This window comes from Pongo abelii, chromosome 13 (assembly GCF_028885655.2).
Source record: "Pongo abelii isolate AG06213 chromosome 13, NHGRI_mPonAbe1-v2.0_pri, whole genome shotgun sequence".
Classification (NCBI taxonomy): Eukaryota; Metazoa; Chordata; class Mammalia; order Primates; family Hominidae; genus Pongo; species Pongo abelii.
In genome coordinates, this window is record NC_071998.2 from 37,201,364 (window position 1) to 37,226,751 (window position 25,388).

Below are 25,388 nucleotides of genomic sequence, written 5' to 3' on the forward strand. Positions count from 1 at the left end.
AGAAAATATTTGCATATTATTCATCTGACAAGGGCCTAATATCCAGAATATGCAAGGAACTCAAACATCTCAACAGCAAAAAATAAACAATCTGATTTTAAAATAGGGAAATTAACAGATATTTCTCAAAAGACATACAAATGGCCAATAAATATATGAAAAATTGCTCAGCATCACTAATCATCAGCAAAATGCAAATCAAAACCACAATGAGATATCATCTCTCCCCAGTCAGGATGGCTATCATTAAAAACAAAAAAAGAAACAAAAAACAGCAAATGCTGTTGAGGATGTGAAGAAAAGGGAACTCATTCACCGTTGGTGGGAATGTAAACTAGTACACCCACTATAAATAACAGTAGGGAGGTTCCTCAGAAAACTAAAAATAGAACTACAATATGATCTAATAATCCTCTTACTGGGCAGGTATTCAAAGGAAAGGAAATCATTATATCAGAGACATCTGTACCCCATGTTTATTTTAGCACTATTCACAATAGCCATGACATGGAATAAATCTAGGTGTCCAACAATAGATGAATGGATTTTTAAAATTTGGTATATATCCACAATGGAATACTATTAAGCCATCAAAAAGAATGAAATCCTGCTGGTCATGGCAGCATGGATAGAAATGCAAGACGTTATGTTAAGTGAAATAAGCCAGGAACAGAAAGTTAAATAGCACATGTTCTCACTCATATGTGGAAGCAAAAAGAAAGTTGATCTCATAGAAGTAAAAAGTAGAAGAGAGAATACTTAGAGGCTGGGAAAGAGCAGGGGGAAGAAAGAGATAGGGAGAGACTTGTTAAAGGATACAAAAGCACAATTACATGGGAGGTATAAGTTCTAGCGTTCTGTACTACTGTAGGGTGAGTATAGTTATCAATAATACATAGTTTCAAGTAGCTAGGAGGAGGAATTGAATGTTCCCAACACAAAGAAATGATAAATGTTTGAGATTAGAGATACACTAATTACTCTGATCTGATCACTGTACATGTCATCAAAACATCTCTATGTACTCCATGAACATGTATAATTATTCGTCAATTAAAAAATACATTTTTTTAAAATTTCAAATTTACTTAAAAAAAAAACCAACCTCTTAAACAGTAAATAAATGTACAGATGTTCAGACCTTCTGGCAATTATATGCAAATGAGAGTAGTCTTAAGGTATCATTTTATACCTGACTGGTTTTTATTGTTATCATTTGTTTTTTTGGGCTGCTTTTTAAAATGACATTATAAAAGAAGGAATTTATTCTTTATATTGTTTTATAAGTAATGTTACATAAAGTGACTCATAATCCTTACAAAACTCTATAAAAAACAGTCAATTATTTTCTCCATTTTACAGAAGCAGTCAAAGCTTACAGACACAGCTTGCCTGAAGTTATACAGCCAGTAAGTAGTGGAAGTGGGATATGAACCCAGGCAGCCTGACTCCTATGCTTTTAACCTCTATGTTTTATATTTTTGCAAATTCATACAGGGCTGAGGTACTGAAAACTGGCAAAGCTTTTTGAAGGGCAATGAGGCCTGGCCATCCCTATAGTCACCAAATCCTTGAACTCCTGCTCACTACATTACTGAGAATTTATCTGAAGGAAAGCTGTAGCAGAAGAGAGCTATGAGCATAATGATGTTTACTAAAGGCCAGGTATGGTGGTGCATACCTGTAATCCACTTTGGGAGGCAGAGGAGGGCAGATAACTTGAGGCCAGGAGTTCAAGACCAGCCTGGCCAACATAGAAAAATCCTATCTCTACTGAAAAGAAAAAAAAAAAAAAAAAAAGATATCTATCTATCTATCTTTGGGCTTGGTGGCACTTGCCTGTAATCCCAGCTACTCAGGAGGCTGAGGCAGGCCAATCACTTGAGACTGGGAGGCAGAGGTTGCAGTGAGCCGAGATCACGCCACTGCACTCTAGCCTGGGCGTCAGAGCAAGACTCTGTCTCAAAAAAAAAAAAAAAAAAAAGAAAAGAAAAGATGTTCACTAAAATTGAAATTTTTAAAATGACCAATACGAAAATGATTAAGTTTATTATGACTTATGAATTTGATGAAATATTCTATAGTCATTTAAAAATGATCATTATGCCATGTACAGTGGCTCATGCCTGTAATCCCAACAACTAAAGAGGCTAAGTCAGGAGGACTGCTCGAAGCTAGAGTTTGAGGCCAGACTAGGCAACATTGTGAGACTCCATCTCTACAAAAAGTACAGAAATTATCTGATCCTGGTTTTATGTACCTGCACTCCTAGCTACCTGGGGGGCTGAGGCAGAAGGACCACTTGAGCCAGAAAGTTTGAAGTTGCAGTAAGCCATGATCGTGCCACTGCACTTCACCCTGGGTGATAGAGCGGAGACCTTGTCTCAAAAATAATAGTTATTATTATATAATTGTTATGGTGATATATGAAAACAGGGAAAGTTTATAATATAATATTAAGTTCAAAAATATAGGCCAGGCACGGTGACTCACACCTGTAATTCCAGCATTTTGGGAGGCCGAGGCAGGCGGATCACCTGAGGTCGGGAGTTCAAGACCAGCCTGACCACCACGGAGAAGTCCCGTCTCTACTAAAAATACAAAAAATTAGCCAGGTGTGGTGACACATGCCTGTAATCCCAGAAGCAACAAATTAAGTAATATCTAGAAATGATAATATCTGTAGAGTCATGGGATAATTGGTGACATTTTTCCTTCCAAACATTTTCATGAGGTTTATGAAAACAAACCTCATGAAACAAAAAAGGAATCAAACACACCAAAAACATATCCTATTGACAAATGTCCAGAAACCAATGCAATAGGATTGATTCTTTTCTTACTTCCTCAAGGCTTTTTTTGGATGACATGGGTGCTAATTATGTCTATTTGCATGTAAAGTCATTACTTTTTTTAAAATAAGACAATAAAATAATATACATTTTATGGTACAATATAACACATACACATACATGTAGGAGGACATTATGAAGGACATATTTATAATGGCTATCTCCAAGTGGTGACATGACACAGGATTGTCTTATTTTCTTCTATATACACTTTTAACTTAGTATTATACATATATACTGACTTCTGATAATATTTTTTAAAGAGTTGTACAGGTAAACTATTTCTAAATTAAAATACTCAAAAATCACACATAATCTTGGCAACCAACTCCATGATTTCATCAGAAAATAGGACAGCTTTCTTGTATTATTTATTCTACACTCAGAGTTCACTAAGTCTGTTCACTTGGCATATTTCCTTCTCAACAATAACCTCTCATGCTAATAGTCCAAAAATGACTGAAGGAGCATATGCCTACCTGTACTTCGTATCCAAGCCCAATACTTACGCACGCAGATCACTGACCAATGAACCCATATCAAGAAAGAAAGCCATTCATAATGACTTTACATGGACTTAAATATACTTTGCTTAGTTAATACTTCTTACCGTGAATTTTTAAAGCCTAACAGGAAAATATAAGCTTAGAAAGTGTTAGCCACATTCCCCAGCAATATAATAACAAAAATAATGCTATTACATAGAAATATCTAATATTAGCATTAGAAAGAATCACTTTTATTAAGTACTTTAAATGTTTCTAATGTATTATAAAAGAAGTGGATAAAATCTTGATGAGATCTGAACAGCCTACGATCTTGAGAAAATCAGAAATCAGACAAAAGAATAAAAGTAGAAAAGAAGCAAAAAAGTAAGGGTCAAAAATCAGAGGTTCTTCAGGGGAAAAAAAATCCATGTTAGGAGGAATTAGATGATGAGCAAAGATTTTAAGCCTAGCATAGTCAAGAAATGTTCACAAAAATAGATAATAATGATGACAAAAGATTAAGGAACAATATATCTGATAGAGGAATTCCAGGGCTATGAGACAAGAAAGGAGAATGTCACATGGTGTAGCAAAAAAAAAAAACAACCCAGTTATAGTCAAAACCATGAATTGAATTATTTAAAAACTGAGGGAATTTCATCTATTTAGTATCTTTTTAAAATGTGGGTCTGCAAGAAAGAATGGATGCTATGAACATCTTATATGTTCTATCACATGAGTACTAAAGTCAGTATCCTAAGTGAGAAAGCCCTAAACATTAGAAGACAGATGAACAGATTCACTAACTCAAATTTGATTGGCTAAATTTGAGACCACCATGCCCAATCTCATCCTAGCACAAATGTGGATTGGGGATGGCCCATCACATTTCTTTCCTCTAGTAAGTTGCTGAAGTTAAAAGTAGCCAGCAGAGACAATGAAACCATGCCATCCCTAAACTTTTCTGCCTATGCTAAGCATTATTTTTATTTTCTAAAACCATTTATTCCTCAAAAGAGTTCACTAAAGTTGCCATCCTTCCTATCAGCAGTCCCACCGGGCTCTGATGAGTGACATCCAGACATTTAAACTCAAAAGCTGCTTCAGAAGGGAGTTATTAAAATTCAAATGAGCTGGGTATATCGAAGAAGAAAACACTCGTTTGCATGCACACCTCCGCATTTGGCCATCCCATTTAGCCCCACAGAGCAGGGTCTGGTTTTGTTTTTGTAAATGGGCTTCGGAGGCGGAGGTCAGCCTCCCACGGTCCCCACTCCTCTGGGGTCATCATTAGCAATGTGTAAGGCTGAATAGATTTTCCTCTGAATCTAGTCAGCAAACCTGACAAGAGGACAGCCCTCTCCCACAACCTGAAAATGCCAAAAATCTGACTGGTAATATGGCATTCTTAATACTTCATTTATTTGTTTTAAAACAGCTTTCAGAAAGACTGCACATAACAACACTGATTCCAGTTCCACTTGATTTTTCAGCCTTATAGCAGAACATTTCCTGTTGTATGATGACTACAGAATCACAAAAACGTTACATTCAACCAAAAATTTCCCATAAGATTCAGAGAAAATTCATGTCTGCCAAGAAATATGGATCTGGGGAGCTAGACTAACATTTTATTCACTAGAAAAGAAAAAGAGTCTATCTTTCATTTGACCTTAAGAGTTTTTACCTTTATTTCTAGTGAAAATATCTCACATCATTTTAAAATTTCATATCAATAAGCAACCTAACAAAAAATATAGCAGAAATATATACATATTCCTAGCATTAGTTTGGCCATGAAAATTTTAGATGCTCATTTAGTAAGAATTTTTTCCTAATGAAGGCATCTCTACTATAATATTTATTTTAAGTAGACTTAATTTATGGTAACATAAACAATGAACTAACTGTACATTATGTGTAATATATGATCTATTTATAATAAATATGTCATGTACAACAATGACATAACCATATGTCAATTTTTACTGAGGATAAGTAAATCATGCTAATTCAGGACCCTAGAATAATAGCACAAATTCCAGAACTCCAGAAATTAGTGGAATTTGTCTGCAGGCTATGAAAATATTCAAAATCTGGAAGCTCCAGGGATTACTGTACCCAGTGGGAAATCAGACAACACAGATTTAACTTCCCCTCCAAAGGTAACATTTTACTTCCATGACCCTCACAAATCAAACTGCCACTTCCAGATTTTTTCCAGTTTTTTTGTTTATTTTTTTCCTTTCTAAAATTGGGATGGTCTTGCTATAATACAGGCACTGATTTTGCCCAGACTGACCTAACCAAGGAAGACTGACCTAGCCAAGGAAGAATAAAATTAGCAAACCCATCAATGAAAGAATATCACGGTAATGAAGCTGATTCCTGAGCCATGACATGTTCAGTTCTAATCCATTTTTTCCTCACAGCCCTGAAAACTGTATGTGTATTATCAAGGAGCATTTATTCAATACGTTACATGGCATTGTTCTGGCTCCAGTTAAAAACAAAAGGCACTCAATCTCTGTCTTCAAGCTGCTTGTACTTTAATGGGGGTGGCAGCAATACAGAATCACAAAGGCTCAAATGTGTGCAAGGAAAAGAACACAAACTAAAAAATAGGAACTAGAGCCAGTGATTTCAACAACACAGAATGATTATAAAAGATGCAGGGAGAAGATATACTTGCAAGACAGATCCTGGGATAGAAACTGCACCCAGGTGTATTTTCTCTTTCTAGATCACACTCACTTGAAATGGATAGGAAAAGTAATCTGTGCTTATACTTTTGAAAGGGGCAAACGGGAGATTAACATTTTCACAGAGCCACTCATGGTCAGAGACAGTGATTCTAAGAAACCACACAATGTGTATATTTATGTACCAATTATTGTAGCTAGCTGCTGGTCATCTCTATTGCAAAGATGGTTTAGCAGATGAAAATATTCACCCCTTCAGATTTATATTGCTTGATTCTACAGAGGCATGCTTAGGGTACACAAATTTACTTATAACAACACGGAGACAGAATGATAAAATTCAAGAAATGTGCTCACTTGCCTTTTTTTCCTCCTGTAATGAAGAAGCCAATAGCTGCTCCAATAAAACTGCTTTCAGGCAAATAGCTATAGTCAGTAGGAACTGTGGAGACAGAAAATGATCAAATTAACCAGTGAACTTGGCAGGACTAACGAAGGAAAGACAATGATCTCATGCTGCCATATCAACCCAGAGACAAAGTGGAGATGTTTATGCCATTAATCTCAGCACAACACTTTGTGGCTGCAACTAATTCTATTAGATGAAGTGACTGGCGTTGAAGTAATCACTTAAGCTATGGAAGCAAATCTAAAATGGTGGCAAACTTAGAAAAGTCTGGAAAAACCATCACTGGCCATCAGAGAAATGCAAATCAAAATCACAATGAGATACCATCTCACACCAGTTAGAATGGCAATCATTAAAAAATCAGGAAACAACAGGTGCTGGAGAGGATGTGGAGAAATAGGAACACTTTTACACTGTTGGTGGGACTGTAAACTAGTTCAACCATTGTGGAAGTCAGTGTGGCGATTCCTCAGGGATCTAGAACTAGAAATACCATTTGACCCAGCCATCCCATTACTGGGTATATACCCAAAGGACTGTAAATCATGCTGCTATAAAGACACATGCACATGTATGTTTATTGCGGCATTATTCACAATAGCAAAGACTTGGAACCAACACAAATGTCCAACAATGATAGACTGGATTAAGAAAATGTGGCACATATACACCATGGAATACTATGCAGCCATAAAAAATGATGAGTTCATGTCCTTTGTAGGGACATGGATGAAATTGGAAATCATCATTCTCAGTAAACTATCGCAAGAACAAAAAACCAAACACCGCATATTCTCACTCATAGGTGGGAATTCAACAATGAGAACACATGGACACAGGAAGGGGAACATCACACTTTGGGGACTGTTGTGGGATGGGGGGAGGGGGGAGGGATAGCATTGGGAGATATACCTAAAGTATAATAATAATAAATAAATAAATAAATAAATAAAATAAAAAAGAAAAGTCTGGAAAAAAAATCACAGAGGATGAACACTTGAGTGAAGTGGTTTAAAAAAAAAAAATCCTTTCCACATTGTCACATCAATGAGCCCCAATCCAGTGACCTCCTCAGCATTCAGCAAGGAGTCTGCCGAGCTTCAAGGCTGAGACCACTGTAGTAGGTGCCACTTCAGGACATGTGGAATCGAATATATGAACCATAGAAATTCAACAACTAGTACTAACAGCACCAGTCCCTTACCTAAGGCAGAGACCTGTAAGTGACCAACATGTGCAAATAACCAGATGTGGTTGCTGAGCTGGAATGGTGAAGCAGTGACATTTATGCTAGTTGAATCCTGAGTTTCTCCTAAATTCTTTTCCTTCCAGTTTCCCATAATTGTTTCATGAGATGGTTTTTACTGCAATAAATGACTCAGTTGGAAAATTCCATCAGGAACAAGTAGCTGTACTTTTCCAGATACACAATCATTTTGTTCAGAAGAACCTGGGTATAAGATGATTCACTAGTACCTGATTTCAGTATATGTAGGCCAGACCAAGTACCCCATAATATGGCAATTAAAAGCCTACATAAAAAAATAAAAGCCTGACATAAATATCCTATCTTACCAGGACACTGTGAGATCCCTGCCCTTCAAAACTAGTATTACCCAGGGCTTCCGGTATGACTAAGTTTTCTTCTTTTTTCCATTTTAATATGGTAACTTTAGCTGTCTAAAGTTCACTACATTGCCAAGGCTGTGGACCAGTTGTCCTATTTCCATAGCTACAGAATGACTGAAAGAAAGGAAAATGGTAATTACAGAGGCCCACATTTATGTTAATGCCATCTGTAGACTACTTGTCAGTGGGTAAGTAAAACTAAGTTTTAATAAGGAATCATTGGTACCTAAACCTCTCTGGCCTGGGTCCAAGATAGCCAGTGGGTCAAAATTCTATAAAGAGCAAGGAGCAGATGTATTAACAGCCATGCCTTCCCCAGAAAATCTCCAAGCACAAATGCACATTAAGCATGTTGGGACTGCAAATATCTTTTACTGCTTTTACCAAAAAGCTAGAAATAGAAAAGGCCTTGTCATATTACGGCCTAGAATTTCAATTCCAAGGCTAAGAAGGTACACACCTTTAAATGTACTACCCCATTATTTTTTCAAAATCAGAGCCCAGAAAAACTCCAGCCATATATGAAGAGACTTTTAATGAAACATGAATACTATACAAACTACCATTACATCTAGTAAAATAAATCTGTTCCAAGCTTGAAGGACCTGGTTCCTAGTTTCTACATTTGTCACCAAATTAACTCTGCATGTAATTCATGTAATCTTTCCGAGCCATGAGTTCTTCATTTGTGAAATACAGGACACTGAATGTCTAAACTGTTCTCTAAGGGAGGCAGAGAGAAGGAGTAAAAAGAGTATGAGCTTTGGAGGCCAAAAGATTTGAGTTCAAACCACATGTCCACCACTTACTGTCACATGACCCTGGGTAAGTCAGGAAGCCTTTCCATACACCATTTCCCTCTGACATAAAATATAGATGGTAATACCCATTACTTAGGGTTGTTGTGAAGATTAATGCTCTTAACAAAGTACAGAGCGCTGGGTCAGCAATCCCTCCCTTCCAGCTCCAGTATTTTACGACTTTAATCTTACCAGAGGCTCTACTTTGACTTGAGGATAGAGTAGATAGATGAAGATGTCCAAGAAGCCAGACTGCATTTGACTGGAGACCAATCACCCCAGAGACACTAATGACCTACAAATAAAAAGGTAACAATTCAATGATCGGATAAGATCCAAGTTCCATTCAATAAAAGGTCACTCACAGAAAGTCACCAGTCATTTAGGAGGTGGTGGCTTGGCTGGCAATGAGCAGTCCCATGACAAGATGTAATATCATGTGTCTAGTACACTATACCTGCGTCATATAGATACTCAACAAGTGTCTGCTGAATGAATGAATGATTCAATCAATCATTTAATCATGGCAGAAAGTACTAGTGGTTTTCTCAGGTTTCACTGAGTGAGACTGGTCTCAAATAAATTTTCAAAAAAATGGCAAAAGAACAAAATCCAGAAAGTAGAAAAGGGGTGACAGTTACTTAAGATGAAAATACCTCTAAAAATGGAAGGAGATACATTTTGTTCTCTTCTGTAAATTATGCTCTACTGCTGCTTTATCATTCATAAGGATTTTTAAAATAATAATTTTCATTTACAGATTTTTCTCCCACATTATGGCAACTTAAATTTCAGTAGAATTCTTTTTTGAGAATATTTCTATTCACACATGCAAAAAAGAGTTTTGTCTGTTCAGAGATTTTTGTTTGCTTTTAAAAGCCTGAATTACTAAAAGTCCTTTATGTGGTAGGTATTATCATCAGCTACATTTTACAAGAAGGAAAACAAGTATGCTAAATGAAAAGAATAAAATATAAAGCTCTATATACACTAAGAATACCAACTATGCAAACAAAAGAATACTCGAAAAGAAGTATGACGAAATATCAATAACAGTTGCTTCAGGTTTGAAGGACCATCGGTGATATTTTTTTCAGCTTCTTTCATTACGTGCTTTCAAATTTTATGCAACAAACATAATCGTTTTTTTTTAAAAATCTTAAAAGATAAAAACATTTCTTAGGAGATTAATATGTCTATTCTTTAGTCAAGGATAACAATTACAATGATATGCCCACTTTTATCAGTGACATCTGAATTAGTGCCTCTTGACCTTTCTACCAAGATCTGCCGTGCCCTTTGATCACCTTCTATTTTTCCTTATCTTTAGGGCCTGACATTCCTTGCAGAATCAGGCTTTAATTTTTAAGGAAAACCAATGCCAACTTAAGTTTACTAAAAAAATGCCAGCTTTCTTTTTTTCCCAAAGGTAGTGCATGTTTGTCAGTGAACACAGGTCCACACATCACTCCCAAATGCCTCCTGAACTCAGCGGGAATAACCAGAGACTTTCCCATTTTCCAGGTAAAACATGTTGTATCATGAAATAGAAAAAAAGACAACAAAGGGGGATATGTTTTCCACTCAAGGACTTTAAATTCATTTTCTCACCTGAGTTAAGGTTCTAATGACTTCATTAAGTCTGCCTTGAAAATGAGAGGTCTGGATGGCTTCTGATTTCAGCTGAAGGAATAAGAAGAAATACCCATCCCACCCACCCCCATAAAAAAGTAAAGAGTTATATTCCCGGTGCATGAGCTATCCATCTTCTAAGCTATAAAATAGTTTATCATTATGTCCTTCTATTTCAAATACATAAGCTATGAACTCCTCAAAGGCAGGGCCCCATGCTTTATCTATCATTGATTTCCTGGTCCCTGTTCACTGTGGCATGTAAGCAATCACTCAATCAACTTTTACTGCATAAAAACAGAGCTCCTTTAGAATTACTTATAAACTTGCACATATATATGTCCACTATGAAAATATTTTGAAGTTAAAGAACAACTACATAGACATATATCAGACATTAAGATGCAAAATGGAGTTTCTTGCAAATAACTTTTGAAATTTCTTCCTTCAATCATCTTTTCTCAGGCAGAGAAATTTGTGGAGACCACCTAAGTTGTCCAGGTTTAATCTCTAAAAACCAAATTAAATAAAGAACAAACCTCTATAGAAATAATCCTTGGTTAAGTGCAATTATTCATACAGCAAGGCATTAAAAAGTCTGGTGTAACTATTACCATGAGCATAAATCCTTCTGTTCTTAGCATATTAAGACACTTGGTATTCTTCTCCTGCTATTGCTATGTACACATTTAGATGTCTTCCCCTCCATGGTTCCTTTCTTTACCTGCATTACATCCCCTTCAGAGCCTACCAGGGCCACCATGCCATGAAGAGCTGCCAGACAAAGCATTGTGGGAGTGCCCTGAAAACAAAGCATCGGAATGTGAAAAGAGGGAATCAGTCCGTGGGTTTAGATTCTATAAAACTTATTAGGACATGGAGAAATAAATGGTCGAATTGGTACCAAACTTATAGGGTCAACATAACCTGTATAACTGAACCAAAAATGGCAGCAGACTAAAAGAAAGTAACAGATTAGGGTTGTTAGATCGTGAGTGGATTCTTGCTTTTATTTTTCAAAAAACAAAATGTTGTCTTAAAATTAAAACACAGACAAAATAGCCAGTTCAAAAAAATTATAATAGTTGGCAGAATGCATTATTTATAAGGAATTTAAAAGTACGTGATCTCTTTCATTTAAAATTGCCTATTCTTTTACCATTAATGTATATATCTCAGCAACTCCTATAAATGATCCAATAAAGTAGTTCTTTTTCCATTATAAACATATGAAATAGCATACAACAGGTGACCTCTACCTCTGTTAGAACAATTCTGATCCAGGCAGGGAGTAGTTTGCTGCCCAAGTCTTCAGCTTTTCCATGTCCACACACAGACAATCCATGAACTACGTTTCCTAAAGCCAGGGCAAAACCTGAAGTCTGATATAAATAAATAAAAATGGGGTGAGAAAAAGAAAAAAAAAAGACACAGATTTAGAACGTTTATCAATAGCAACATAAACACTTTTAGTGCTAACTTTCCTACTGACAAGTTATATTTGTCATCTGAAAAATCAGAGACTTAGTGTTTTTTTTTGTTTTTGTTTTTTAAATCTAGACTGGTTTGCATCATAAACTGCAGGGTTTAATTGCAAGGAATTCAGCTTCAGTGAGTAATTTATTTCAGGAAAGTAATACTGCACCATTGAGCAGCTTAGCTCAAACAATCCGAAGAGGTTAGGGTGAAAAAACCAAGGTAGACCACACAAGGTCAATCAACTCCTAAACAAAAAGAAAGCACCCCATAATAAGCACAGTATATGAAAAATTCTACATTTCAATTTTTCAAAACTTACTCTGAATGTAAGTGAGCAGGTATATAACCATAAAACAGTAACAATAATATTACAAGCTTAAAACCAATGAATTCTGCAATAACCCATTATCGTCAATATTAAGACACTGGAGAAACCTTTAAAAAATCCAGATGGGGAAATTCTATAGCATGTGTAATCAGATAAAATTGTTTTTTTCAGTTTTTTTATTGTATTAATGTACACTTAAAATTCATCATCTTTACTGTGAATACCAGTTCAGCGGCATTCAGTACACTCATACTGCTGTGCAATCAATCCCACCATCCATCTCCAGAATCTTTACCTTAAAAAACTGAAACTCTTTACCCACTAAACAGTAACTCCCCATTCCTCCCTTCCTGTAGGCCTGAGCAATCACCATTCTACTTTCTGTCTCTATGCTTTTGACTACTCTACGCAGCTCATGTAAGTAAAAGCACACAGTGTTTGCTTTTTGTTATTTGTTTATTTCATTTAGCATAATGCCTTCAAGGTTCATCCATGTTCTAGTACATATCAGAACTTCCTTCTTTTTTAAGGTTGAATAATATTTCAGAGGAAACGTTTTAAGGTTACTTAATTTAGTTTACAGGTACTTAAATTTTCTTATACATATTTGGTCATGAGTAGAGATTTTCTGCCTTGAATTTTCTGAAGTTTGACTTTATCAGAGACTTCTATGTATTCGTATCTTTACAAATTTTTGTTTCTAGCTTTACATAACTCTTATATTTCCTAGCCATATATTTTATGATCTTATAACTACAGAGCAATAGTCAGAGAGAGAGAGAAAAGCCTATCAATACTCTCTCAAAGAAAAATAAATGTCTACAGAATGAGACAGGGGATAAGGAGAGAAAAAGACATCTGTGACATTTGGCTACAGCTGTGAGAGAAGAGAATAGTTAGAAGTTCCTCAGTTCTAGACACGAAAAATATCCCATTACACTCTAATTCAGAGTAAGTCAAAAGCAGAACTTAGCAGCAGCATGAGATCCACAGAGAGAAATAATCAGGGCACACGTTCCAACCTGCTGGCTATTCTCCACTAACAGTCGAAGCTTGTTCATAACATCCTCAGCCTCTGTAGCCTCAATAATTCCAGCACTGAACGCTGATGTACATACACAGCTAAGTGTGTAGGCAAGGACCTGAGAAGAAAATACAGCAGAAAAATGTGTCTCCAGGAGGAAAAATAAAAGAACTTGGTTTAGTTGACAAGATATTCTGTCAAACTTCCCCCCAGAGTAAGAATTGGATTCAAATACATTTACCATGGATTGGGCACTGTTTTTCTGCCTAACTTATATTGTAATATTTCATAACACTGTCATCATGGGTATGATTATTCCTACTTTATAGATAAGAACTTTGAAGCTCAATTTCATGTAGCTAGCAAGTGACAAAGGAGGGATTGAAACCCAGGTCTTTAGACTCATTACAGTAAATTTCTTCACCACATTATGCCAGAGCACAGCACCTATCAACAGCAGAAGGAAACAGATTTTCATCACCAGTGGGTGCTATTAATTAATTGCCATGCATTCCCATCCAAGGCCAAACAGGATAGGAAATTCAAAGAAGTGAAACACTGCTCCATTAAGATTCCCTAGGAGAAGTAGTGGAGCATAACTGGAACAGGAATATGGACTCTGGAGTCAGATAAATTGTATAAAATAGGAATACTAATATCTGCCTCATAGCACTAGTGTGGGAACTTAATATGTTGATGAATGAATGAATGAATGAATGAATAAATAAAATATGAGTAAAAAAGAATGGTGGGAATGGAGCCAAGATTTGGGAATATGTCACAAGTTGACCATTTACTAGCAAAGTAACTTTGGGCAAGTCACCCAATCTATCTGAGTCTCAATTTTTGCACATCAAATTTCATCATCCCCTCTCTGCCACCTCCTATTTTTATGATAAAAAACCTCCCTTATAAGAATGCTGTTAAGACAAAGTAGAAAATTCAACTTCTAGCACTGGTTGATATGGCATGAAAAATGTAAGTGCTTTCTAAGGTAGAAGTTGAATAATAAAACATCAGAGGGGAGAAAAAAACCTGCTTGCTTAAGGCCTTATAAATCAAAACATTACAGATGCATCAGTTACAAAAACGTTGCTTTCATTTATAATTTGCTCCTAGGTTGCAAGATTTACTCTTTTGGCTTAAAAAAAAATACGTACTTTTAAATCACACTTTACACCGCTTTAAAAATGGAAATGTAGTGCATGTCTTAGAACAAAACTTCATTCCTCTGTGCCCAAAGAAATTCACCAATTCAACAAGTCCTATTGCTGAAAGCAGAGGAGCTGAGCAGGGAAACACAGCAGCCATTATGTACTCATCAATAGCTCGTGGGCAGGCTGGGATAAAATAGAATCTGTTCTAATGAGAGAGAGAATCAGGCCAGGCCACGAGGTCATACCCTGCTCCTCTCAAAGAAGGGTATAAGCAGTCCAGCTTCACCTGTGCAAAATAGAGACAGGCATGACACATGCCTGAAATGTTCCATCTAAAAACATGGTTAACACCCATGAACTGGGTCACATGAACTCCAATTCTGCATATTTTTGCACCACAACAGAAAAAAAACTTTAAGTGGGGTAAAGGGAATTTCCTCAATAATATTTTATGCTAGCTGACATTTTAAAAAATTAAATGCCTTTTGATCGGCAGTTTCTGAAGCTTATTCCTGGGCATTTTTGAAAGTTATATTTGGCTTGAGCACAATTCTAAAAATCTCGATTTAACCTTCTTCCAGAAATTGTAGCTCTTCTTAGAAAGTGCCTTCTGGTGATGCTGAGTTAGGTTTTATATTCACTAAAGGCTCTTATCTTATATGCCACATTTAGGTTTAAGTTGATTTAAACTGCCACACAATATGAAAACCTTATGATCTAATATTCAGATTTTCTCTTTGAGGAAGGATTTAATTTATAGGGTTACCAAAATATGTTAAGTCCAAAATAAGTGGCAAGAAGAAAACAAAAGAGAACAGAGGGGAAAAAAATGTAACCTCCATCTCTTACCTCCTGAAACGTTCTGCTCTGGCTCCCACTGTCATCTAGGTATGCAGACAGCTTCCGAAGCAATGCTGTCACGTGAACGCAGGACTGCATTTGGCTGCTGTGACTCATGAGGGACAGAACAAGTCCAACTCCCAATATACAGCCCGTGCTTGGAAGCCAAAAAAGATAAGGTGTTAGGATCATAAGAAATCCACACAATTGCTCTTCACTTACCATGGGTGTTTACAGAGCTCTCAAACCTTGGTGAGATGGCTGGATTCAAATTCTGCTGCCTAGTAGATGGTGTGCCCCATCATCCATGACAAGTACACACACCTCTCCCCTCAAAATGAAAACCTGACATCAAAACAGGTATCTGTGGCCCATGCTAGTGCTGTATACCCCCTAGATAAAAACAAAAGGCAGGAAATAGTTTGACTTAAACTTTATGGGTGAGAAGAGGAAAAGGCATAAACCAGCTCTATTTGTGCCCTTACAGAAATGCTGTAGTTTTCCCTGCAACATCCCTACCTGCATGTTGAGTATATTGTGATCAACTGCATAAGGAAAGAAAAGACTAAAATTCAGGATGTGAGCTGAGGACATCTGACTAACAGCAAAGAAGATAAATGCAAGCCATGATTATGAGGTACTGCTAAGTGTTTCATGTTTCCTAGTCAACTTCAACAAGTGGAATTTCTTTCCTAAAGAAACTGTTTGTGCACAATGACATTAATCCTTCTCTCCCCTCTGATCTTGCAGAATACCACTGGGTCAGAAGAGAAAATGGACAAATGACAGGCTTGTCAAAAGTTACCCCATGTGACAATTCAATTGAAATCTAGGGCTTTGTGCCCCCAATTCTCCTGAATGAATACATACCCATTTAAAGAAAATAATTGTTCTCTCAGAAAACTTCAAGATAGTATGGTAAGATAATGCAGCTTGTGGTAATGCTTTACTTTAAAGAAAAAAAGCTTTTGTCATTGCTTTTTAAATGGAGAAAATGCAATATTTTTTCAGAAATCACCCTTACTCTGGCTTGCCTTGCCTCTCATCATGATATCTGCTGCCAAAGAAGACATTCCAGGGCATTTCTCCAATAATGTATCTCAATGCCCACATGTTAGGTCATTTTGCTCTTAAACAGCATCTATCCCCTTGGTCAGTGTCAAGAACATTTGCATAATTTTATGAACATGTCAGTTACTTCCCCCAACGTGCAAATGGAGCACCCACACCTAAAAGAAGACACCCAGAAGGATAGACAGGCTACAGGATTTGCTCAAGGTCACACAGAGAATATCCAGCAGAGCACGGCCAATACAAGCGGATTTTTTTTATTCCTAGCCTTCTGCCCCATCTGCCAAACCCAAAGCCCCTCTCAGTGCCCTGCATGGTGCCATGATGGAATACGTATGAGAAGGCACCATATCTCAAGTGTGTTTTTCTAGTTTCTGTTGCATAACAATCAGCCATTCAAAAATCCTTCGTAAAGAAGCTACTACAGTAATAATCCATCATTGGTCAGGCAGAACTGCTGTTATAGCTTCATAAACTTAACAAGCTCAACTAGCATAATGCATTTTCAACCAGTTAAATCAACATCTAAGATCTCAATACCACATGCTTTTGAGACTAATCACATTTACGGGAAGAGGAAAAGCTACTCTTGATTAATATGAATGTAAAGCCTTTGCTATTATTTAGAATCTACAGGGAAGTTTTTTGGCTATCTTTGTATATTGATGCATATAACAATTTGACAGAATTAGACCAAAGATATAATTAGACAAAATTTGATTAATACTTAGACAAATTTGATTGTTGTTCCCTCTTTGACTATTTAACTGCTACTTATGCTTAAGATTTCAAATGTTACTTCCTCAGAGACATCATCCCTTGCCCAGCAGAGAGCCTCTTTAATACTCTCCCACAGCACCCTGTGCTAATTTACTTCATACAATTTTAATTATAAACTGATGAAAATTATTTGGGGGATTGTTTGATTATTATCTCTTCCTTGGCCTGAAAGCTCCATAAGGGTGGGTATACCTTTTCTGTTTTTTTCCGTACCACAGTATCTGCTGCACCTAGTATACTGCTTGACGTATACAGGCACTCAACTAGTATTTATTGAAAGCTGAAGAACTAACCAAATGAAGAATTTTAAGAGTCTAGAGTAGAGAGACGATCTACAGAAGAAGAAGAAAAAAGCAAGACTTGATTCTTATGTTTAGTAGGAGGCAAATTTTATGAGTAGTAAAATTCACTGAACGTATCATGCAAGATTCAACCAAGAAAATTCAGTTTCTGTTTCTTGCCAGACTAATTTCAGAAAGAGGAATATTGGGCTCATCTGGAAAACAAATTCCTCTCAAAGCTCATTCCAATAGGGTTTATCTTTCTGAATAAACAAGGAAGTATGTAAGTCTTGCTTTTCAGGCTATCCTGGGCACACAAAAATCTCTATCCCCTAGATTGAAGCCCCTCTTTTATCATCTCAGGAGATAGATGTATTAAGGCTTTGAAAAACACGTTTCTAGTTGACATTTACCAAAAATTTATCATAGCAATTATTACTATAACCTAAGTAACGTTATAATTCACTAGCAATTCTATTCATTGCTACAATGGCAGTTAACTGACTGGTGTAACATAGGAATATATAACAGTGTATGTATATACATGTTATGGCGTATACATCTATTGCCCCTCTGAATAGGTCCCCTCTCATTCATCTCAATTTTCCAGTATGCACCAATAACGTAGTCCTAAAACTTTATTCCTGATTTCCCTCTGATTTCTAAATCTTCTATATTTTAATGTGTTTATTTTTGTCCTAAGTCTTAAAATGTTCCCCCAGGTGCTTAGTTCAGCAATTCCACATATTTACCTCATTCTACCTTCTCTTTGATATGTCTGCCAGCTTTAAACAAAAAATAGCTTGGGCAGAGGTAGCTTTCATAACTTTCTGTCCACTGAAAGCAAAAAGGAGTTAAGTGTTGGTGTGTCCAACAGAGGAAATAAAAACAAATTATAATATTTGGTATAAAACTGAACTTTGGAATTGCTAACATAAATATTTTATAAGAGTGCTAACAAATGATAAAGAGAATTTGAGTTTTTAAATTCCATATACTATTATGTCATTACTTATTTGAATCTCTTATCAGAGTATATTAAAATATCACCAGCAAAAGAAATCCTGAAACTTAAAAGCTAAGCAATTCTGATATTTGTGTTGCTGTATCAACTCAGATATAATTATATATTTTTTAAAATTAATCAGAGATGAATCTTCAATTCCCTAGTTTACTGTAGGCAATCCTGCAGATTAAGTACTAGGCCATCTAATAATTAGTTCTAATAACAGTTAACATTTGTATAGTGCTTTGCCCTTTACAAAGCGCTATACAAATGTTATCGCATTTGTAAAAGCTCAGTAGTAATTAACCAAAGCTTGGGTCATTGATGACTGCATGACTACAGTTAGGGCTGTGAGGATCACAATGGCACAATGAGCTACCACTAGATGGCAGTAAAATCTTAGTGATAGGCTCACGAACACCAGCCTGCCCAGGTGTGCGGTTCTTTCAGCAGGGAGATGTCCATTAAATCGGGAAACATGGTGAATTTGCTCTGGGAGAATTCTATCATTTGAGGGAGTACACTCCCACATCTATTAACTACCTTCTAGTAAGACTTCCACTGTTTCACTTGAGGGAGGCTTGCCCTAGACTCCTGCAATCTCATTAGATAAGGGAATACTTCAAATCTTGAGTCAGGCTTTCAGGTCTGGGTCTAGTTAAAAAGCAGAAGGAAGAATTAAAAAAATTTTTTTTTAAAAAGTGTGGGTGACACTTGCATGTCAGAAAAAAAATAAATACACAGTATACTGTCCAGCATCAAATTGCTTTCCTTCTATTGAAATGTGTTATCCATACTGTGTTATGTAAGAAAGAAAAATGGCTTTGAAGTCAGATGTCCCAGGTTTCTCTCTTGGCTCTGACACTTATTAAGCATATGACCTTGAACAAGCCTCCTACCTGAGACTCACATTCTTTATCTGTAAACCAAAGTGATGATGATTCCTACTTCAGTATCATGTTTAGGTTGTGACATGAATGTAATTCCATGAGAAACAGATGTGAAAATGCCTAGCTCAGTATGCAGCTGCTCAGTTAAGTATCAGTTGAACCTGAAGCCAAAAAGAGAACTATGCTGGGTGCAGTGGCTCACATCTGTAATCCCATTACTTTGGGAGGCCAAGGTTGGGAGGATTACTCGAGGCCAGGAGTTCAATACCAGCCTGGGCAACACAGTAAGACCCTGTCTCTACAAAAAATAAAAAAATTAGTCAGGCATGGTTGCATATGCTTGTAGTACCAGCTACTTGAGGCTGAGGCAGGAGGATCGCTTGAGCCCAGGAGGTCGAACTTGCAGTAAGCCATGATTGTATCACTGTACTCCAGCCTGAGCAAGAGTGATATCCTATCTCAAAAAAAAAAAAGGGAGAACTGCACAAGGACTGACACCTAGAGAGCATTAGTAATGATGAAGCACTAAACGTCATTAACTATAGGGCTAAAAGTTTGGAGAGGATGGAAGAAGGACTTCTTGAAGGGCCTGAGGTTTTAACTGGGCTCTAATAGACAGGCAAGTTTCCACTAACTGGACAGGAAGTCCAGGCCTACCCGTCTCTCTCTCAATATAGTTGTTCATTAAGAAGGACAGAAAACCAAACACCGCATGTTCTCACTCATAGGTGGAAATTGAACAATGAGAACACCTAGACACAGGGTGGGGAACATCACACACTGGGGCCTATCGTAGGGTGGAGGGAGGGGGTAGGGATAGCATTAGGAGATACACCTAATGTAAATGACGAGTTAATGGGTGCAGCACACCAACATGGCACATGTATACATACGTAACAAACCTGCACGTTGTGCACACGTACCCTAGAACTTAAAGTATAATTTAAAAAAAGAAAGAAAAAAATAAAATAAAAAATAAAAAATAAAAACAAAAAAATAAAATAAAAGAAGGTAAGAATCAACAAAGAAGGTAAGAATGAAGAAATAAGAAACTTATTAGTAACAAAAATAAATTTTAAAGTTAAATATGCTTAGACATATGAAGTTTTTAAGCACCTCAGAATCTGTATGGTGGGTAATTCATCCCCATGGTACTCCCCACATTTAAACAACCTTCCTGAAAACTGATGGAGACAATGCCTGAAAGTCACTCCTGACTGTGCCACTGGCTGAAGTTGGCGGCATCTTAATCTCAAATTTTTTCCCAACTTTATAACATCTTGAGCTACAGCTATAATGAACATCTTTGGGTGGTATGAGGAGGCAGGAGGGATGGAAAGAGACATGAAAATATCTTATTCCTAGGTTGTAAAAGGCAATATAAATGCATGGATTAGGTTCAAAATCTCAACTCTTCATTGGATTCAAATAACAGCTAAATTTCCCTATTTTTCTCATTAATCATTTTCTATTTTCAAGATACTTCAACCATGCCATCAAACTCTTTCTTTACTCATATTCAAACCACACTCTTTTTTTTTTTTTTTTTTTTTTTGAGACGGAGTCTCGTTCTGTCACACAGGCTGGAGTGTAGTGGCAGGATCTCAGCTCACTGCAAGCTCCGCCTCCCGGGTTCACACCGTACTCCTGCCTCAGCCTCCTGAGTAGCTGGGACTACAGACGCCTGCAACCACGCTGGGCTAATTTTTTTTCTGTATTTTTTTTCAATTTTTAATTTAATTTTTATTAAGGTAAAATATACATATAAAATGTACCATCTTTATCATTTTTAAGGGTACACTTCAGTGGTAATAATACATTTATATTCTTTTTAAAAAGTAAATCAACAAAATGACTGAGAAAAATATTTGTAATAAATATGGTAGACTAAAGTTCATATACATAATATATAATGAATTCTTAAAAATTGGTAAGACAATCTTTTTCTAAATATATATACAATCTTTCTTTTCTTTTCTTTTATTATACTTTAAGTTTTAGGGTACATGTGCACAATGTGCAGGTTAGTTGCATATGTATACATGTGCCATATTGGTGTGCTGCACCCATTAACTCGTCATTTAACATTAGGTATATCTCCTAATGCTATCCCTCCCCACTCCCCTCACCCCACAACAGGCCCCGGTGTGTGATGTTCCCCTTCCTGTGTCCATGTGTTCTCATTGTTCGGTTCCCACCTATGAGTGAGAACATACAGTGTTTGGTTTTTTGTCCTTGCAACAGTTTGCTGAGAATGATGGTTTCCAGCTTCATCCATGTCCCTACAAAGGACATGAACTCATCCTTTTTTACGGCTGCATAGTATTCCATGGTGTATATGTACCACATTTTCTTAATCCAGTCTATCATTGTTGGACATTTGGGTTGGTTCCAAGTCTTTGCTATTGTGAATAGTGCCACAATAAACATACGTGTGCATGTGTCTTTATAGCAGCATGATTTATAAACCTTTGGGTATATACCCAGTAATGGGATGGCTGGGTCAAATGGTATCTCTAGTTCTAGATCCCTGAGGAATTGCCACACTGACTTCCACAATGGTTGAACTAGTTTACAGTCCCACCAACAGTGTAAAAGTGTTCCTATTTCTCCACATCCTCTCCAGCACCTGTTGTTTCCTGACTTTTTAATGATCGCCATTCTAACTGGTGTGAGATGGTATCTCATTGTGATTTTGATTTGCATTTCTCTGACGGCCAGTGATGATGAGCATTTTTTCATGTGTCTTTTGGCTGCATAAATGTCTTCTTTTGAGAAGTGTCTGTTCATATCCTTCGCCCACTTGTTGATGGGGGGTTGTCTTTTTCTTATAAATTTGTTTGAGTTCATTATAGATTCTGGATATTAGCCCTTTGTCAGATGAGTAGGTTGCAAAAATTTTCTCCCATTCTGTAGGTTGCCTGTTCACTCTGATGGTAGTTTCTTTTGTTGTGCAGAAGCTCTTTAGTTTAATTAGATCCCATTTGTCAATTTTGGCTTTTGTTGCCATTGCTTTTGGTGTTTTAGACATGAAGTCCTTGCCCATGCCTATGTCCTGAATGGTATTGCCTAGGTTTTCTTCTAGGCAATGGTTTTAGGTCTAACATTTAAGTCTTTAATCCATCTTGAATTAATTTTTGTATAAGGTGTAAGGAAGGGATCCAGTTTCAGCTTTCTCCATATGGCTAGCCAGTTTTCCCAGCACCATTTATTAAATGGGGAATCCTTTCCCCATTGCTTGTTTTTCTCAGCTTTGTCAAAGATCAGATGGTTGTAGATATGTGGCATTATTTCTGAGGGCTCTGTTCTGTTCCATTGGTCCATATCTCTGTTTTGGTATCAGTACCATGCTGTTTTGGTGACTGTAGCCTTGTAGTATAGTTTGAAGTCAGGTAGTGTGATGCCTCCAGCTTTGTTCTTTTGGCTTAGGGTTGACTTGGTGATGTGGGCTCTTTTTTGGTTCCATATGAACTTTAAAGTAGTTTTTTCCAATTCTGTGAAGAAAGTCATTGGTAGCTTGATGGGGATGGCATTGAGTCTATAAATTACCTTGGGCAGTATGGCCATTTTCACGATATTGATTCTTCCTACCCATGAGCATGGAATGTTCTTCCATTTCTTTGTATATTATTTTATTTCATTGAGCAGTGGTTTGTAGTTCTCCTTGAAGAGGTCCTTCACATCCCTTGTAAGTTGGATTCCTAGGCATTTTATTCTCTTTGAAGCAACTGTGAATGGGAGTTCACTCATGATTTGGCTCTCTGTTTGTCTGTTATTGGTGTATAAAAATGCTTGTGATTTTTGCACATTGATTTTATATTCTGAGACTTTGCTGAAGTTGCCTATGAGCTTAAGGAGATTTTGGGCTGAGACAATGGGGTTTTCTAGATATACAATCATGTCATTTACAAACAGGGACAATTTGACTTCCTCTTTTCCTAATTGAATACCCTTTGTTTCCTTCTCCTGCCTGATTGCCCTGGTCAGAACTTCCAACACTATGTTGAACAGGAGTGGTGAGGGAGGGCATCCCTGTTTTTTCTTTGTATTTTTAGTAGAGACGGGGTTTCACCATGTTAGCCAGGACAGTCTCGATCTCCTGACCTCGTGATCCACCTGCCTCGGCCTCCCAAAGTGCTGGGATTACAGGCGTGAGCCACCGCGCTCGGCCTCAAACCACACTCTTAAGAAGTCACTTGACCCCAAAAGTGTTTCTTGAGAAACCAGGTGAGTGGCACTAGTTCCTCTCCAATCTTAGCCTGCATCTGAAAGAAGATCCCATAACTACCACCTATTAAATGGACATTTTACTTTATTTATTCCTGATGAAACCCTTTACACATGCAGCTACCGCTACCATATCATTTACCCTTTTGTTAGTCTGAAACTAACAGGATAGAAGGTATGAATGTATCTGTAAATCATAAGTTCCTAAAGGCCAGAAATGTAAACACTGATTTCATGCATATTTGAGCAGTGCCCATAATATCAAAAGGTAAATGAGTCAATAAACTGGAAGTTAGTGCTTATAATCTGTTAATTCCTAATAACAATGAACACCAGAGGATTCATGCCTGAGGTTCCAAAACACATGGAAGTCTAAAAAACTACGATGTAGCTCCCTCAAAAATGTCAGTATTTCCGAAAGCCTAACAAAACCATACCATATATTCACCTACACAAGTCACACAGACTAACTGAAACATTAAATATCTCATTAAATGAGTGTGTTTAACTCTTTTTTGAGTATTCTTTTTTTGATTATTTTTCATTTTTATCTTTCATTACTGAAATGAGAAAATAAATTTTAAAGCATTTAGTTTAATAGACAAAACTCCTTAAAAACCATGGTGTTAGCATGGGGAAGGGAAAGGTTCTTAATGCTAAGCAGGTTGGTAATCCCTGATATAACCTATTTGCTTCCATTTCTACTTCCTAGCCATGTGATTTCACAGGGAAACATAAATCATCAGTCAAAGGCCCTCTTAGCCCAATCAAATTCAAATGGCCTCAACAAATCTTTAAAATATTAAGTCGGCTGGGCAGGGTGGCTCACGCCTGTAATCCCAGCACTTTGGGAGGCAGAGGCAGGTGGATCACATGAGGTCAGCAGTTTGAGACCAGCCTGACCAATTGGTGAAACCCCAACTCTACTAAAAATACAAAATTAGCTGGGCGTGGTGATGTATGCCTGTAATGCCAGCAATTTGGGAGGCTGAGGCAGGAGAATCACTTGAACTTGGGAGGCGGAGTTTGCAGTGAGCCAAGATTCCACCATTGCACTCCAGTCTAGGCAATAAGAGTGAAATTATGTCTAAATAAATACATAAATAAAAATAAATACTTAAAAAAGATTAAGTCATGCATCCATGTCCCCATACATGTGCCTTGTATGATAAACATAAGTCAAAACTAAGGTCTTAGTAATATAAGGTGTAAGCTGCAAGATGACAGTTGTTGCTTTGAATTTAAATAATTTGTCTATTGCTGAAACATGGTTTTCAGAACAAGGAAGCTTTAATAATAAGTTTTTTGATTAATTATTACAGAAAACTCTCTGCAAAGGAATTCAAAATCACATTCTACAAATATTTCTCCATATGAATTTTAAGATTGTTTTATCTAGTTCTGTGAAGAATGATGGTAGTATTTTGATGAGAACTGCACTGAATGTGTAGATTGCTTTTGACAGTATGGCAATTATCACAATATTGATTCTACCCATCTATGAGCATGGGATGTGTTTCCATTTGTGTCGTCTATGATTTCTTTCAGCAGTGTTTTGCAGTTTTCCTTGTAGAGGTATATTCCTAAGTATCTTATTATTTTTTTTTGCAGCTATTGTAAAAAAAAAGGGGTGGGGTTCTTGATTTGATGCTCAGCTTGGTCACTGTTGGTATATAGAAGAGCTACTGATTTGGGTATATTAATTTTGTGTCTAGAAACTTTGCTGAATTCTGTTATCAATTCTGAGAGCTTTCTGAAGGAGTCCACATAGCCAAAGCAAGACTAGGCAAAAA

General features: G+C 36.8%; 1 protein-coding gene across 16 annotated transcripts in view; it reads right to left on the reverse strand.

Annotated features, from left to right (window-relative positions):
- Window positions 1–25,388, reverse strand: part of FOCAD (focadhesin) — a 319,540-nt gene that overhangs the window by 39,743 nt on the left and 254,409 nt on the right. For 15 of the 16 annotated variants that reach the window (XM_009244392.4, XM_063714188.1, XM_063714187.1 and 12 more), the window contains 7 exons: window positions 15,350–15,497; window positions 13,342–13,461; window positions 11,772–11,894; window positions 11,237–11,314; window positions 10,492–10,563; window positions 9,073–9,175; window positions 6,404–6,484 (listed from right to left, as the gene is read on the reverse strand). In XM_009244392.4, the coding sequence (XP_009242667.3) occupies window positions 6,404–6,484; window positions 9,073–9,175; window positions 10,492–10,563; window positions 11,237–11,314; window positions 11,772–11,894; window positions 13,342–13,461; window positions 15,350–15,497 (725 nt within the window). The remainder of the gene's footprint in view (window positions 1–6,403; window positions 6,485–9,072; window positions 9,176–10,491; window positions 10,564–11,236; window positions 11,315–11,771; window positions 11,895–13,341; window positions 13,462–15,349; window positions 15,498–25,388) is intronic. The other variant, XM_024252335.3, reaches the window with a different exon arrangement.